The sequence below is a fragment of the Sorex araneus genome, chromosome X (assembly GCF_027595985.1).
Source record: "Sorex araneus isolate mSorAra2 chromosome X, mSorAra2.pri, whole genome shotgun sequence".
Taxonomy (NCBI): Eukaryota; Metazoa; Chordata; class Mammalia; order Eulipotyphla; family Soricidae; genus Sorex; species Sorex araneus.
In genome coordinates, this window is record NC_073313.1 from 264352986 (window position 1) to 264368757 (window position 15772).

Genomic DNA, 15772 nt, shown 5'->3' on the forward strand with positions numbered 1-15772 from the left:
CCCCCCAGAGGGGCTGGGGTCCGGGCGCAGGAGGCGGAGGTGGAACTCGGGGTCTCCCCAGCCGGGGCCACTGCTCAGCAGGAGACGGGGAACTGGCCCGTGGGTCTTCCCCTGCCCCGTCCTGCTCGAAGCCCCCCGGAGCCTCCTGGGTAGCACTCGTGCTTCCGTGGCGCTGGAGGCTGGTTCTTTTTTTTTTTTTTTGCTTTTTGGGTCACACCCGGCGATGCTCAGGGGTTACTCCTGGCTCTGCACTCAGGAATTACTCCCGGCAGTGCTCAGGGGACCATATGGGATGCCGGGGATCGAACCCCTACCCGCTGTGCTATCACTCCAGCCCCTGGCGGCTGGTTCTTGCCCGCCCTCCCCCAGCCGGCTGGTCCCCCGGGGCCCTCACCGAGCGGGTGCTCCCGCCCTAGGCGCCCGCTGCAGACGGCCATGATCCGCGACGGCCTCATCTTCTGGCTGGTGGAGCTGCTGCGGGAGCCCGACGGGCTGTCGGACTACACGCTGGAGTACGCCGTGGCCCTGCTCATGAACCTCTGTCTGCGCAGCGCAGGTGGGCGTGAGGCCTCGGGCCCAGCTGCGTCTCCAGGGCCCGGAACGGCCCCCAGGGGCGGGTGCTGTTGGCGCCTCAGTCGCCTGCGCCAGCTGCTTGACCCGGCTCCAGCCCGCTCCCCGCAGCGGTGGGGGAGGGGGTGCCTGGGGTCCCTGCTGCGGGGGGGGGGGGGGTGTGCTTAGACCCCGAGTGCTCAGCCCTCCCTGCGCACCGCCCCCTCGCCCACGGCCCCCCGGAGGTGACCCCCTGCCAGAGGGGCTTCGCGGGCAGCTGTGTGACCCCGTCTGCTGTTTGGTCCAAAGGGAAGAGCGTGTGCGCCAAGGCGGCCGGCCTCGTGCTGAAAGTTCTCTCGGACCTGCTTGGCCACGAAAACCACGAGGTACGGACCCCGCGCATCTGCCCACGCCTCCCCCCAGCCCCTCAGGGGCTCCCACTCCCACCCCCGCCCCCCCAGGATGCTGCCTGCACGCGCTGAGGGCGCCCGAGGGGGTGTGCATGTGTGTGTTGACACGTATGGGTGTGCATGTGTGTGGATGTATATCTGTGTGATGTGTGTGTCTGTGAGTGTGTTAGTGTGTGTATGCGGTATGCTGTATGGGGTATGCCTCTGTGTGAGTGTGCGTGGTGTGTGCTATGTGTGGTGTGTGGTGCCTTGGTATAGTCTGTGAATGTGTTAGTGTGTGTTTGTGGTATAATATATGGGATGTGCCTTTGTGTATCAGTGTGAGTGTGTGTGTGGGGGGGGGTTGTGTGGTATATATATGTGTGAGTATGTTACTGTGTATATGTCATATCAAATGCGGTGTGGCTCTGTGTGTCTGTGTCTGTGTGGTGTGTGGTGCTTGTGTGTATCTGTGTGTTGGTGTGTGTATGTGGTTTTTTTTTTGTTTTTTTTTTTTTTGCTTTTTGGGTCACACCCAGCAATGCACAGGGGTCACTCCTGGCTCTTGCACTCTGGAATCTTGTATGACTGTGCTTGTATGGCGGTGCTCAGGGGACCATATGGGATGCTGGGATTTGAACCTGGGTCGGCCGCGTGCAAGGCAAACGCCCTACCTGCTGTGCTATCACTCCAGCCCCTGGTGTGTGTATGTGGTATACTGTATAGGGTATGCCTGTGTGTCGATGTGTGTCTGTGTGTGTGTGGTGTGTGTTACATGTGTGTGTGTTAGTATATATATATGTATATGTATATGTATGTTAGTATATGTATGGGTGTGTCTCTGTGTCTGTGTGTGTGTGTGAGTGTGTTAGTGTGTGTATGTGGTATCCTGTATGGGAAGTGCCTCTGTGTGTATGTGTGTCTCTGTGTGTGGTGTGTGTCTGTGTGGTGTGTGTGTGTGTGTGTGTGTGTGTGCGCGCGCGCGCGCGCGCGAGAGAGAGAGAGAGAGAGAGAGAGAGAGAGAGAGAGAGAGTGTGTTGGGGCCCTGGAAGGCACACCCTGATTTTCAGGGCCCCTGTTGGGGTGTTCATGAGCTCTCACTACTGCACCCTTGTGTTCCGGGAGGGAGCCGCCTCGGTGGTGCCTGGGGATGGAGCCTGGGTGCAGCCTTGGGCATCAGAGCCAGGGATGGAGCCGGGCTCCCGAATGCAAAGCCTGTGCTCCAGCCTTTTGAGGTGGAGTGCAGGTAAATGAGGAGCAGACCCCCCCCCCCCCCACACACACACAGACATATCGTCATTCTCCCGAGCCACCATGTACCTGCAGAGAGGTGGCTCCTTCTGACTGGAAGTCAAGGTCGCGCAGCCGGTCAGCCTGCCGCCCTCTCCAGCCCCTGCCCAGACCTGCCCTGGTGATGAGGCTTAGGGCCGTGCCTTAACTACACTGTCTCGGGTGAGGGACAGGGCTGAGAGGCAGAGCACATGCCTGACGTGTGTAGCATGTGTGAGACATGTGTGAGACTTGTATGAGGCTCTGTGTTTTCCTTTTTTTTTTTTGCTTTTTGGGTCACACCCAGCGATGCTCAGGGGTTCCTCCTAGCTCTGCACTCAGGAATTACTCCTGGCGGTGCTCGGGGGACCCTATGGGATGCTGGGAATCGAACCCGGGTCGGCAGCATGCAAAGCAAACACCCTACCCCTTGTGCTATCACTCTAGCCCTGCGTTTTCCTTTTTGTATGGGTTTGTTTTGTTTTGTTTTGTTTTGTTTTGTTTTGTTTTGTTTTTGCTTTTTGGGTCACACCTGGTAATGCACAGGGGTTACTCCTGGCTTTGCACTCAGGAATCACCCCTGGCGGTGCTCAGAAGACCATATGGGATGCTGGGAATCGAACCCGGGTTGGCCGCGTGCAAGGCAAACACCCTACCCGCTGTGCCATCGCTCCAGCCCCTGTATGGGTTTTTTATTTGTTTCTTTTCTGGACCACACCTGGCTTACTCCCAGCTCTGTGCTCAAGGGTCGCTTTGGGCAGGGCTCAGGGGACCCTGTGGGATGCTGCGGACTGAACGGGAGCCAGCCTCTTGCCAGGTCAGGGCTGTACCTGCTGAACTGGTGCTGCAGCCCCACAGGGCCCTGAGTTTGATCCTCAGACCTCACCCCCCGCCCAGCACCGCCAGGGTGGCCCCTTCAGATATGGACATCCTTGTCCTGTCGTTCTGGCGTCTGGGCGCCGGGGCGGGTGTGACCCAGGCACCAGGACCGTCTCCTGAGTGGGGATCACGGGCTAGATCAGAGCTTCCAAGGCACGTCCCGGTGCGGTGGGTGATGGGGCCTCCCCAAGTGCCAGGGACGGGACCCGGCCAAACACCTGGGGGGTCCCAGGCCCTCCTGGCAGCTCAGGACTCTGCAGGTGCGGGGAGATGCGGCTGATTCCCTCCTTGGATGGCCGGGCACCGGGGAGCAGTGGGCAGTCGGCTGGGGACAGAGGGCCCCGGGCACGGTCGGGGCGTCAGAGCAGACGGCGGTGAGGGGTCACTGTTAGAGAGGACAGGGACGGATGGGTCTCGAGCGATGGGATCAGCCGCAGGAGTGAGCACCGGGAAGGAGCCGTGAGTCGAGGTAGCCCCAGCACCTCCCTGGGACTGGCCCGTGGCGGGCCTGTTGCTTGGAGACTCCCGGCGGTGTCTGTGACCGCACGCTCCCCCCACAGATCCAGCCCTACGTGAACGGAGCCCTGTACAGCGTCCTCTCCGTCCCGTCCATCCGAGAGGAGGCCCGGGCCATGGTAAGACGGCGGCTCCTGGGGGCAGGGGGGGAGCCCTCGGGGGACCCCGACGTCCTGGAGGGTCCCAGACTCCGTTCCAGAAATTCTCAGCAGGTGTATTTGGGGGAATGGTATTAAACACTCCAGATGGCTCTGTAATGTTTGGGGCTCGGGGAGCACTAGGAGTCTGCAAAGCCCAGCAAGGAAAGGATGGAGGGGCTGGTGAGCTAAGGGTAGAGGGGGCTTGGTGCTCGCGTTGCACGCGCTAACCTGGGCCCAGTCCCCAGCACCCCACACCCCGTGGACCCCTAGGCCCCACCAGGAGCAATCTCTGACAGAGCCAGGAGTAAGCCCTGAGCACTACTGGTGTGGACCCAAACCCCACAGTTTAAAAAAAGAGACAAGGGGCTGGAGCGGTAGCACAGCGGGTAGGGCATTTGCCTTGCACGTGGCCAACCCGGGTTCGATCCCCGGCATCCCATATGGTCCCCCAAGCACCACCAGGAGTAATTCCTGAGTGCAGAGCCAGGAGTAACCCCTGAGCATCTGTGACCCAAAAAGCAAAAAAAAAAAAAAAGAAAGAAAGAAGACTGTAGTGGGAAAAGCATCAGCCAGCCAGGCCGCCTCTACTCCTGGCCCCTCCGTCTGTGCCTGCGTCTGTCCCCCGCCTCTGGTGGGGCAGCACGGAGGGGAGCTGGGGCCACTCCGGGGTGCTTGTCCAGCGTGCCCGGCGCTCTGTGGGTCTGCGTCTGTGCGGACACTTGCAGCCTGGAGCAAACCTGGGCCATCAGCACCTTCTGTCGAGGTGTCACATCTGTTTTGGGGGGCCACACCTGGCGATGCTCAGGGGTTCCTCCTGGCTCTGCGCTCAGGAATTACTCCTGGCGGTGCTCGGGGGACCATCTGGGGTGCTGGGGATTGAACCCGGGTCGGCCGCATGCAATGCAGACGCCCTCCCCGCTGTGCTATCGCTCCAGCCCCTCGAGGTGACACATCTTTGCCCCTTTCCCGTCCAGTGTGTGGCTCAAGGTGGCCAGTGGAGGCATGTGTGCAGCGAATGCCATGACAATGGGCCCCGGGTCCTGTGGCCGCACACACACAGAACATGTTCTTCCACTCGGCTGTGCTTAACTTAGAATCGCTAAAGCTCCTAATTGCCCAGCTAGAGTTACACCAGCCGCTACACCAAAGGTTTAAAAAAAGCTGATTTCGGAATCTCTGCGGCCACCGTCACAATAGAGCTTAATTGCTACAGCTTTCCCAGCGGAAACTCGACCGGGACGAGAGCTTGGCTCAGCTCTGCGTGATGGTCACTCAGGCGCGGGAGGGGGAGAGTGTCAGGGGTCACAGGGGCGCGGAGTGCGGGGCTGGGCATGGGCCAGCCTCCCAGGTCACACCCACATGGCCTGAGGCCCGGGAGGAGAAGCAGAGGGGACAGTGGAGAGGGAAAGAGGAGATGCCGGGGAACGGAGAGCCCCGGGTGGGTAGGGAGGTGTGGCCCGGGCCCCGCCTACTGCCCACGGCCTGGCCTGTCCCCCCTTCCCGCCTCCTCGGAGGACCCTCCCCACCCTGCCTTTGGGGTCTTCCAGCCTCCCTTGCGGAGGCCCCTCACGTGCTCCTCTGTGCACACGTCTGCCCTCTCTGAGTGCAGTGTGAGTCTTCTGGAAGGTTCCGCCCCACCCTCTTCTCACAGCGTCCCTGGGGGTCCTTGACTTCAGCTGCCAGACCTCTCCCGTCCCCTCCCCGCGCAGGCACCAAGCAGTGCCCAGTACAAAGAGCGCTGACCAGCAGGCGCCCCCCGGGTCTCCTTGGTGCCTCCTCTGTGGGGTGGGCACACCCAGAGGTGCTGGGGGCACTGCCGGGTGCTCTCCCCAGCCCTGCTGTGTCTGTCCTGAGCTCGGCCGCCCCGGGCCGTCCCCCTCACTGAGGGGCTGCAGAAATATCGGGGAGCAGCGGCACAGCTTGTTAGGCCACGAGTTAGTCAGGGCGGAGCGGGGACGAGTCGTTGCTCCGCCTCTCAGAAGGCGTCTAGCTCGGCTCTCGGAGTGGCAGTTCACCCTGTCCAGACCGTCCAGGGTTCAAGTGTCTGGGTACATTACCTTGTCCAAAGACTCAGATCCCTACGGGGGATCCTGGCCAGGGGCCCCTCCCATAGCCCTGGAACTTCCCTGCCCTCCTGTCCCCTCCTTTCCCGTCTCTTGGTGCCCGGACAGATAGCACAGCAGGGAGGGCGTTTGCCCTGCACACAGGCTGACCTGGGTTCGATCCCCGGCATCCCACGCCGTCCCCTGAGCACCACCAGGCGTGATTCCCGAGTGCAGAGCCGGGAGTGACCCCTGAGCACTGCCGGGCTTGGCCCAGGCAGGGGCACTACCCACTGTACTATCGCTCCAGTCCCCACTTTACACTTCTTGGAGATGACATTTAGCCCCAAAATCTAGAAGGCAGTGTGTAAATTTAGGAAAAACAAGCAGAAAATTTTTGTAGTTTTTTCCCCCCCCTAAAAAAAATTAAGTCGAGGGGCTGGAGCGATAGCACAGTGGGGAGGGCGTTTGCCTTTCACGCGGCTGACCCGGGTTCGATTCCCAGCATCCCATAGGGTCCCCTGAACACCGCTAGGAGTGATTCCTGAGTGCAGAGCCAGGAGTAACCCCTGTGCATCGCCGGGTGTGACCCAAAAAGAAAAAATAAAATTTAAGTCGAATAATCAGTAATCAACCAAGAGGACAATTTCACGGGGAATTATAAAAGGAACTATAAAAGGAATGTTTCATATTTACAAATCCCTACCCCCCAAAAAGGGATTTTTTTTTCTTTTTGGGTCACACCCGGCGATGCACAGGGGTCACTCCTGGCTCATGCACTCAGGAATCACCCCTGGCGGTGCTCAGGGGACCATATGGGATGCTGGGATTCGAACCCAGGTCGGTCGCGTGCAAGGCAAACGCCCTACCCGCTGTGCTATCACTCCAGCCCCAAAAAAGGGATTTTTTTTTCCGGCTTTTTTGGGTCACACCCGGCATTGCTCAAGGGTTACTCCTGGCTCTGCACTCAGGAATTACTCCTGGTGGTGCTCGGGGGACCATATGGGATGCTGGGAATCGAACCCGGGTCAGCCTTGTGCAAGGCAAACGCCCTACCCGCTGTGCTATCTCTCCAGCCCCCCCCCCCAAAAAAAGGGAGTTTTTGACTCACGGCCCCACCCCTGCGAGGCCCCCGCCCGGCCCCCACTGACCCGTGTCCCCGCAGGGCATGGAGGACATCCTGCGCTGCTTCATCAAGGAGGGCAGCCCGGAGATGGTGCGCCAGGTGGAGTTCATCCTCCGGCAGCTCGGCTCAGGTGCGTCCGCGTCCCCCGGGGCCCCCGCCCGGGCAGTGCCGCACCCCTGCACAGGCCCTCCGCCCAGTGACCCGGCCTCACCGCTGTCTTCTGCTCCCCGGTCCTGACGGGAACCCACGGCCCAGGCCAGCCGCACAGGAAGGGGTGGGGGGGTGCGGGCCCCGCCGGCCCCTGCCCTGCACAGAGGGAGCCCCTCCTGGCCAGCACCCCGGGCTGTGCCCCACTCCCTGGAGGAGACAGGAAACTCCAGGGCGGAGAGCGTTTGGGACACCCGGGTGACACCCCAACCCCAGGCAGCGCAGACATGGGGGGTAGCGTGGGGTGTTGGGGGGCCCTAGAAACAGGGACCCCACCCGTCTCTCGTGGGACCCGCCCCATGCTGGGCTGAAGCACCTTCGTACCCGGGCTCCCGAAATGGGGCAAGGAAGCTGCAGGATTCTCCCCCTTACGGCAGTGGGGGGGCGGGCAGAGAGATGGGGAGGCTGGGAGGGGGCTTGCTTGCACGCAGCTGGCCCGGGGTCCCTCCTCGGCACCCCACAGCTCCCCCAGGCCTGTCAGGCAGCCCCAAGCCCCAACCAAGCAAGTCGGAGGTAGAAGCCGGGTCCTGGCGGAGCTGGGCGCGGGGTGTGGGGGGGTCCTGGGAGAAGGGGCCTCTCACCCCGGGGCTCACTCCGGGCCACCCGGACTCAGGACTGTCCCGCGTCTGAGCTTGGGCCCCTGCCTCACGCAGGCGGGCCAGAGAGTGCCCAAGGCGGGCCCCTTGGTTCCTCCCGCGCCCGAGCTGCGTGTAGCCTGAGGAGACGCCCCGCCGCGGCCCGGGTGCTCTGAGTCACTGGACACTGGCGGCCCCACCTCCTGCTGCACCCAGTGCAGGGGAGCGGGCGAGCCGCAGAGTTGGGGCCGCAGGCACGGCAGCGCCTCCCCCACCCCCAGCCAGGGCCCCCGGGGGCAGGGCCCAGGGGGTGCGGACACAGCGAACAGCATCAACATCGGCACCCCTCGTCCCCCCAGAGACAACGGCGGGAACGACACGGGGCGTCCTGGCCGCTCCTGCTCCCTCGTCCCAGACGTCCCGAGGGCGCGTCCCGGGACAGGCCCCCGGCCTGGCCATTAGTCAATATTGATCGTCCCGGGCGCGAGCACCTCGGTCCCGGAGAACACGTCGGCGTATCGGGGAGACGTGACTGTTCAGTCTGGGAGCCAGGGTGGCCCCCGGGAGACCGTGACCCCCGGCCATGACGTCCCTGCCCCGCCCCTGCCCCGTGCGCCCAGGACGTGGGTGGCCTGGTGGCTGTCGTAGGGGTGCAGAAGCAGCTCACTCCCCTGCGCCCTCCTGGGTGAGCCCCCAGAGCCCCAGACCCCCTCCCTGCCAGGTCCTGTACCCCAGCCTTTGAGGAGAACGCGGGGGGCTCAGAGGCGACTCAGTTTGGCCCTGGGCCCTGTCGCTCCCTGGGAAGGTGGCCCCAGCGGCCCTTTGTCCCCCAGGTCTGTGGCAGGGGGAGTCTCCCGCAGATCTCCGAGGGGCGAGTGGAACGTACGGGGGTCCGACAGCGCCTGGCCCTGACCCTCGTCACTCTCTGCTGGTCCCCCCTTCCGCTGTAGGTTGGTTCCTCCCGATCCCTCCTGCGGCACCAACGCCTCGGGGCGGGAAGGAGAGATTGATCCAGCGCCCAGCTCGGAGCCCCAGGCACAGGATGGCTCAGCTGCTGGGCCGGGGTCACAGTTAGCCACTGATGTTTCTCTCTTGCAGAAGAGCCCCTGGACGGCGACGTTGAATCTGATGATGAGGAAGACGAAGATGAAGAAGTAAGTCAGAGGCCCCAGGCCAGGCCCGGTCTGAGTTTCTTTCCTGCTTTGTTTGACACTTCGTGCCGAGGGGCCGGGCAGACAGCACGGGGTTAAGGCACTGCCACGCGGCCGACCCCAGTTCAGCCCCTGGCACCCCACACCGTCCCCTGAGCCCCTCCAGGACCCCTGAGCCCCGAGCAGCAAGCCAGACAACGGGGGTCTTTAGTCAGAAGCAGACGGTCACCCCCACCTCCCTCTTATCCCCTCTCACGGGGGGCGCTGGGTGACCACCCCTGGGGCTCCCCCGCCTCACTGTGTGGGGGGCGTTGGCAGCTGAGCCCCGGCGGGAACCTCCAGCCCTTCTCCGGGCTCAGCGGGCCCAGCCTGTTGGTCAGCGGCGGGGGGAGGACGGACTCCCCCAGCAGTCAGGGTGGAGGCCACAGCCCCATGCCCTCCGGGGGGCACTGCGGCCAGCTCGGGGTGCTCTGGGGTCTCCCAGGCCCATAGTCCTTCACCGTGTGCTCAGGAGGCCCTATGGGGTGCTGGAGATCAAACGCTGGCCGGCTGGGTTCAAGGGAGGGGCTGGAGTCACTGATTTTCAGAGGGTGGGGGAGTCAGAAGTCGTGTGGGTGTAGAGAACGGGCTTCCCTGAGCTGCTCCCCCCCTGCTGGCTGTCAGTGGGTTGTTCAGATGATGACCTTTGCCCCCTTGCTCTAGAGAAATCATTGGTGTGGGGGAGGGGGCCTGGGTGAGCGGTGCGGATGTGGTATTGGGTTCTGTCTTCCACGTGGTGGGGGCCATGTGTGTGCGGGTGGAACCATCACTCTGAAGCGCCCGTATCTGCCAGGTCAAAAGGTGTGTGACGGCATCTTCCTGGGAGCGAGTCCCTTGCAGAGATCCCTGCTGCCTCTGGTCCCCTCTGGGGGGGTCTGTGTGGGAGGGGGGGTGTCCCACAGCCTGTGCCTCAGCGCCTGCACTTCCCTCTGCTGCCTGTAGGTGGCACCAGAGGGCGCCCTTGCTCTGCGCCTGGCGGTCACTTTCCGCCCCTCCCTCCCAGCCCCTCCTCTCAAAGTTGGACCGAAGGCCAGCGGGGGCGGTAGCAGGGGGAGACCAGCCCAAGGTCACACAGAGTTGACTGCAGCCGGGTGTGGTTTACAACGCGGATATGCAGATAAAAGGGACGGTATTAAATGTCTTTGGTTTCGTGGTGGGCCCTTCCAGTGCACGCCCAGCTGGCCTGGGGGGGGGCGGGGCCCGCAGCCCCCACTCTGCAGAAAAGCACCGCGGCCGCACCCCCGGGCCCTGACACTGACTGGGCTGCGGATCTTTTTTATGGCATGGATTTTTTTTTTTTTTTTTAATATTTGTAAGTGGGGGCCAGAGAGATGGTGTGCAGGTTCTGGGTTTGCCTTGCACGTGGCCAAGCCTGGTTTGGCCCCCGGCACCCCAGAGACCCAGAGAGTGTACCTGAGCCCCGCCAGGAGTGACCCCCGGGCTGGGCGTGACAGTACCGTCTCAGCCTTTGGGGACACCTTGTGTGCTTTGGAGCTGGGGGTGGCTTTGATGGTTCCTGTTCTTGCTGCTCATCCCTTTGTGGTGGTTTTGCATTTCAAGGGGAAATGGTGAATTCCAGCTGTTCCGGTTAATGATGGGAGTTCAACTTTTGGAAATTCCCCGCCCCCCCCCATGGAAGCCATTGTAATTATAAAATGCTGGTGGGGGAGCAGTCCTGGGGTCTTCTCCTCGGTGTCTTCCCTCCTCACTGGTCCCAGACGCTTGGAGCTTTTCCCCACACACCAGCCCCTTCACTGGGGTCCTTTCAAGTGGACTCAGTTCTGCCTCTCTCCCTGAGCGCCGCCAACAGTGATTCCTGAGTGCAGAGCCAGGAGTGACCCCAGAGCACCGCCAGGTGTGGCTCCCCCTCCCCCCCCAAAAAAAATTCTGGCCCTTTCTTCCGGCAGCAGCATCACCGCCCCGTGCCGAGGGCTTCATCCCACAGACCTTCCCCGCTTGCTCATCCCAAACCCGTGTTGTCACCCCCTTGTGACCAGCCGGCTGCAGGAGGCAGGGCTGCACGCCCTTGTTGGCGGTGATGGATTTGCCCGAGCAGTGGGAGACGGAGCCACCCGCTGGGGCAGAGCATGCGGGCGGGTGGGGCGGGACTGGGAGCACCAGCCCTGTGGTCTCGGGGGAAGGACCCGGTGTGAGGGTGACTGTCCCCGCTCAAGAGAACTGGGAGGGGGCTGGAGCGATAGCACAGCGGGTAGGGCGTTTGCCTTGCACGCGGCCAACCTGGGTTTAGTCCCCGGCATCCCATATGGTCCCCCAAGCACCGCCAGGAGTGATTCCTGAGTGCAAAGCCAGGAGTAACCCCTGAGCATCGCTGGGTGTGACCCAAAAAGCAAAAAAAAAAGAGAACGGAGAGGAGGCGGCAAGCACACACTTGACTTCAGGGTTCGCTCAGTGCCCAGTCCTGGAACGGGAGTCACCGCGTTGGAGCAGAAAATAATCCTGATGCTCTTATCGCCCCGGAAATGGCAGGCGCTGAGGGACTCAGTCGCCGGGACACGTCCCCTGCCTTATCAGCCTCCGAGGCTGCCCGTTAGGCACCTGTGCCGCCCGGGCTGGCGGCCACACAGCCTCTCGGCTTGCGGAAGCCGGGCACTGGCACAGCCCCGCCTCGCCCGGCCCGCGGACGGTGGTTTCTCAGCGGGGAGGATTGCACCTCTGTCCTGGCACAAAGGGAGCTCGCAGCTCCCCGCTAGACAAAGGTTTACCCTTTGCCCTTTACCGGCATTTGTGCAGCTCTGGCCACACCCCGCCCCGCTCAGGACTTCCTCCTGGAGCTCTAGACTCGTGATCACTCCTGGCAGTGCCCAGGGGGCCGTGTGTGATGCCCAGGATTCAACCCAGGGCAACGGCAGCAGCTACACCGCACCCACTCTCAGGCCCTTCTGCAGACTTTCACTCTCAGAGGCTGGGGCTTGAAAATATCTGGTGCAGGGACCAGAGAGGTGGAGCAGCGGGTAAGGCACTGGCCTTGTCCACGGCTGTGCTGCCCCCTGGGCCTCGCCAGGAGGGTCCCTGAGCGTAGACTGGATATGACCTAAAAACAAACCAACAAAAAAAATCTTTTTTTTTTTTTTTTGGTGTAGTAACTAGAATTTCCAGAACATTCTAGAAGGGCTCTTGGTGGGAAAATGAGGAGGGAAGGGTCAGAGAGGCTGGTGTTTGCCCCTCTCCTCTCTCCAGTCCCTGGCTTCCTCCCACCCGAGGCGCGATCTGGTCTGGGGGACATGCGCGGGAGCCCCCTTCTCCCCTTGGGCCTTCCCAGACGCCACGGGGGGGAAGCGAGTGAGCCGTGTGTGGACTAAGGAAGGGCCACTTCTGACAGCTGCCCACACCTCGAGCTGCTCTGCACGGTGCTCACGGCGGAAAAGAGAGACGGAAAAACAAGTTTGGGGCCTTTGCCTCATCTGTCATCTTGCTTCGCTGCAGAATATTTTTTAATTAGACATTTAGACCCAAACCAAGGAGAATGGAATCACTGTTCGCAGTTGGCCGCTGAGACCTGAGGATCGAGTGGCCACCCCAGCCCCCCCTCCGCCAGCAGGGGCCTGAACGGGGGGGGGGGGGGGGGGGGAGGGGGGCTGCCCGACCATCGGGCAACCCTCTCCGGCCCGGGGGCCCCTGCCCTGCCCGCCCTCCTCTCCTCTCCCTCCTCTTTCATCTTCCCGGAGGTAATGACAGGTTCTGCAGAGTAACAGCGGGGTCTGAATAGACGTTATACTTAGACGCCCAAATTGCAGAATACAAAGGTAGGGTTAGGCCGCCAGCCCCGGAACTGGCAAGGAACTGGCAAGGGGCACCAGCCGCAGGATTCCACTTTGGGAAAAACAAATGGAGAGGCCCCAGGACCCTGGGCCACGTCGCAGGGAGGTGTGGAAAATTCCAGCCTTGCTGGTGGCCCTGAAGCCTCCCGCGGGGGGGTGGGGGGGGTGGGGGGGCTGGCTCGGGGGAGGGGGAGACGGGGATGCACCCGGGCCCCGGAGGGAGGGACGTGAGGGCGGCAGCCATCTCCACGTCCTGTTTCCTGCGGGGAGGAACCAGCGTGGGACAGGGGCCAGCTGGGGACACGAGGGTCCCGGTTTCCCACGTCAGCTCCCTTGGCCCGCAGGACCTCTCGGGGAAACGGGCCCTTCCTGCCGGTCGGGGGCAGCACCCGCCCGCCTGCCTGCCTGTGTGCTGTGCCGTCCTCAGGGTGAACCCACCCCCGGCTGGCACAGCGGCCCGTGCCAGTCCCCAGGCCCCCCCGAAAGCCCGGCGTGCAGCGCTGTCGCCCGGAGGGCTGGCAGCTGAGCGGCTCCCAAGGGCTCGTCAGTGCGGGTGGAGGTGGCCCTGGGCCCCGACCTGTGGAGAGACCCGAGTTCTCCCTTCTTGGCAGCACGGGCTGGGGCTCCCCTGCCGCTACTCGCCGTCCTGTCGGTGTTTCCCTTCCCTCCCGGTCCTCACAGCTGAGCCGGTCCTCTGTTGCTTCTCCACCCCGCCCTGGAGGGCACCGGGCACAGAGCCAGGGAGGAGGCTCCACCCCGCCCAGCCCTGCGGGGGGGGGGGGGGGGGGCCCAGCACAGCGCCTCCTTGGGGTCCGCTCGAGGGTCCTCTGTCTGCTCGTCCTCGCAAAAATCCTCCTGCCTGGTGTCAGCCCATTTCCCAGATGGGAAGACTGAGGAAATAATGCGTCACTGGCCAGCTTGGCCGATAAGCAAGTGAGGGGCGGCTAACCCCGGATCTGGAGTGGCCATCCATGTCCTTAGCCACTCCACAACTGTGTCTGTTGCGAGACATGCGCAGTTAGCAGGTGATGGAGAGGCCGGAGAAGTGGTACCGCGGGGAAGGCTTGCTCCGTGCACACCAGGGTTCAAGCTCCGGCTTCCCATAGGGTCCACCCCGGCCCCGCCAGGAGTAAGCCCAGGTGCTGTTGGGTGTGGCCCAAAACCACAGAAAAGTCGGAGACCAGCCAGCCGGCTGACAGAGCAGGAAGTGCTACTAGAATTCCCCAGGCTCCAGCACAGAGCAGGGCCGGGACACCGGGAGGCAGCTGGGAGCGGAAGCTCATCCCGCACCTCTCCCCGGAACCCCACACCCCGGAGAAGTGCCCGGAACTCGCACAGGGCACGCACACATCACTCACGTTCCCTGGGCGCTTTAGTCAATGTTTGTTTTGCAGGATGAGATAACAGAGATATGCTTGCGCACACACAGGCTGCCGTGCCCTCCTGTTCCCAGTTTCTAGAAATCCCTGACGTCACTCAGCATTGCCAGGGGGTTCTTTTTAATGAGGTGCAAATAGCATTTCCCAGAGTTTTGTGACTTCAAACACTACTGCAGAAAAAAAGAAAGAAAGAAAAAAAAAACCCTTTGTGAATATGTCCTTCCTCACTGGTGATTTTATTCGCATGGGCTCAGTTGCCAGGTTTACACCTGTGTGGAGTTTGGGCCTTCGCTCTGCAGGGAGGGCTTGGAGCCACACCCGGGGTGCTCGGGGCTGGCTCCTGGTGGGGCTCCTGTGATTAGACGCCCTCCTGGGGACTCAGACCGAGGCTGGCCCCCCACGGCAGGCAGGCACCCATACTACTCTACGCACTCTCCGGCCACCGGGAGTGTATTTGCCGGAGGTTTTTCCAGATTGCTTTTCCAAAAGAAAATAGGGATTCAGATCCCCAGAGGGGCCTGAGAGATGCCTGTTCCCTCCATCGCTGCCAGCCGTGGGTGCTGTTAGCCGTGGGTGCTGTCAGCCATGGGTGCTGTTAGCTGTGGGTGCTCTCAGCCATGGGTGCTGTTAGCTGTGGGTGCTGTCAGCCGTGGGTGCTGTTAGCCGTGGGTGCTGCTACTTTTTTTTTTTCTTTCACTTTTTGGGTCACACCCAGTGATGCACAAGGTTTACTCCTGGCTCATGCACTCAGGAACTACTCCTGGCAGTGCTTGGGGGACCATATGGGATGTTGGGACTCAAACCCAGGTCAGCTGCATGCAAGGCAAATGCCCTACCCGCTCTGCTATTGCTCCAACCCCTTTTTAATTTATTTTAAATGGTTCCACCAATCAAGGTAGGTAAACTGTGATCAGAAAATGATTTATTTAGGGGCTAGAGCAATAGCACAGCAGGTAGGGCGTTTGCCTTGCACGCGGCCGACCCAGGTTCGATTCCCAGCATCCCATATGGTCCCCTGAGCACTGCCAGGAGTAACCCCTGTGCATCGCCAGGTGTGACCCAAAAAGCAAAAAAAAAAAAAAAAAGATTTATTTAGCTTTGGGGCCCACACCTACTGTACTCAGGGTTTACTCCCGGCTCTGAACTCGGGTTTACTCCGGGCACTATATTGGGGGCTTGCCCCCGGCTCTGTACTCAGGGTTTACTGATGGCTGTGTACCCAGGGTTTATTGCTGGTGGTGCCAGGCTGAAGCTGGGGTTGGCCGTGTGCAAGGCAGGCACCTTGCCCACTGTATGTCTCTCCGGCCCCTCTACTAGCCCTGAGGCCCAGGCTGCAGGCACCTCAGGCCGGGGTGGGAGAGGCCTTCCCGGGAGAGACCAGGCAGTGCCCAGGATGCTCAGAACTGGCTCGGAACGCGTTCGGCACCCTCCCGAGACTCCTGGCTCCGGTTTCCACTTTAATTGCAGGGTTGGTGGCTCTCACGGCAGTGCTGAGAGAGCGAGGGGAAGGGCAGCTGTCCAGGCCCTGGCGTTTACCAGGCTTCCTGAGAGAAGCCGCCCACGGGCCATCTCCACAGAGTTCTGAGGAGCAGGCTTGAGGCTTTCTGTCCGCGTTCGCTGCGTTCGCGGGGGGTGGGGGGGTGGCTGGTGGGAGTTCCTTGCGCCTGCTCTGTGCGCCCAGAGGCTCCTCGGCCGGTGTGTGGCTTGTTATTTTCAGCGTGGATCATTTGTC

The 15772-nt window shown here is 62.1% G+C and overlaps 1 protein-coding gene across 3 annotated transcripts in view; it reads left to right on the forward strand.

Moving 5' to 3' along the window:
* The window catches only part of ARMC9 (armadillo repeat containing 9), an 82497-nt gene that overhangs the window by 33230 nt on the left and 33495 nt on the right, over window positions 1–15772 (forward strand). For all 3 annotated transcript variants that reach the window (XM_055122550.1, XM_055122549.1, XM_055122551.1), the window contains exons 15-19: window positions 417–556; window positions 859–935; window positions 3647–3721; window positions 6950–7040; window positions 8791–8846. In XM_055122550.1, coding sequence (XP_054978525.1) covers window positions 417–556; window positions 859–935; window positions 3647–3721; window positions 6950–7040; window positions 8791–8846 — 439 coding nt within the window. The remainder of the gene's footprint in view (window positions 1–416; window positions 557–858; window positions 936–3646; window positions 3722–6949; window positions 7041–8790; window positions 8847–15772) is intronic.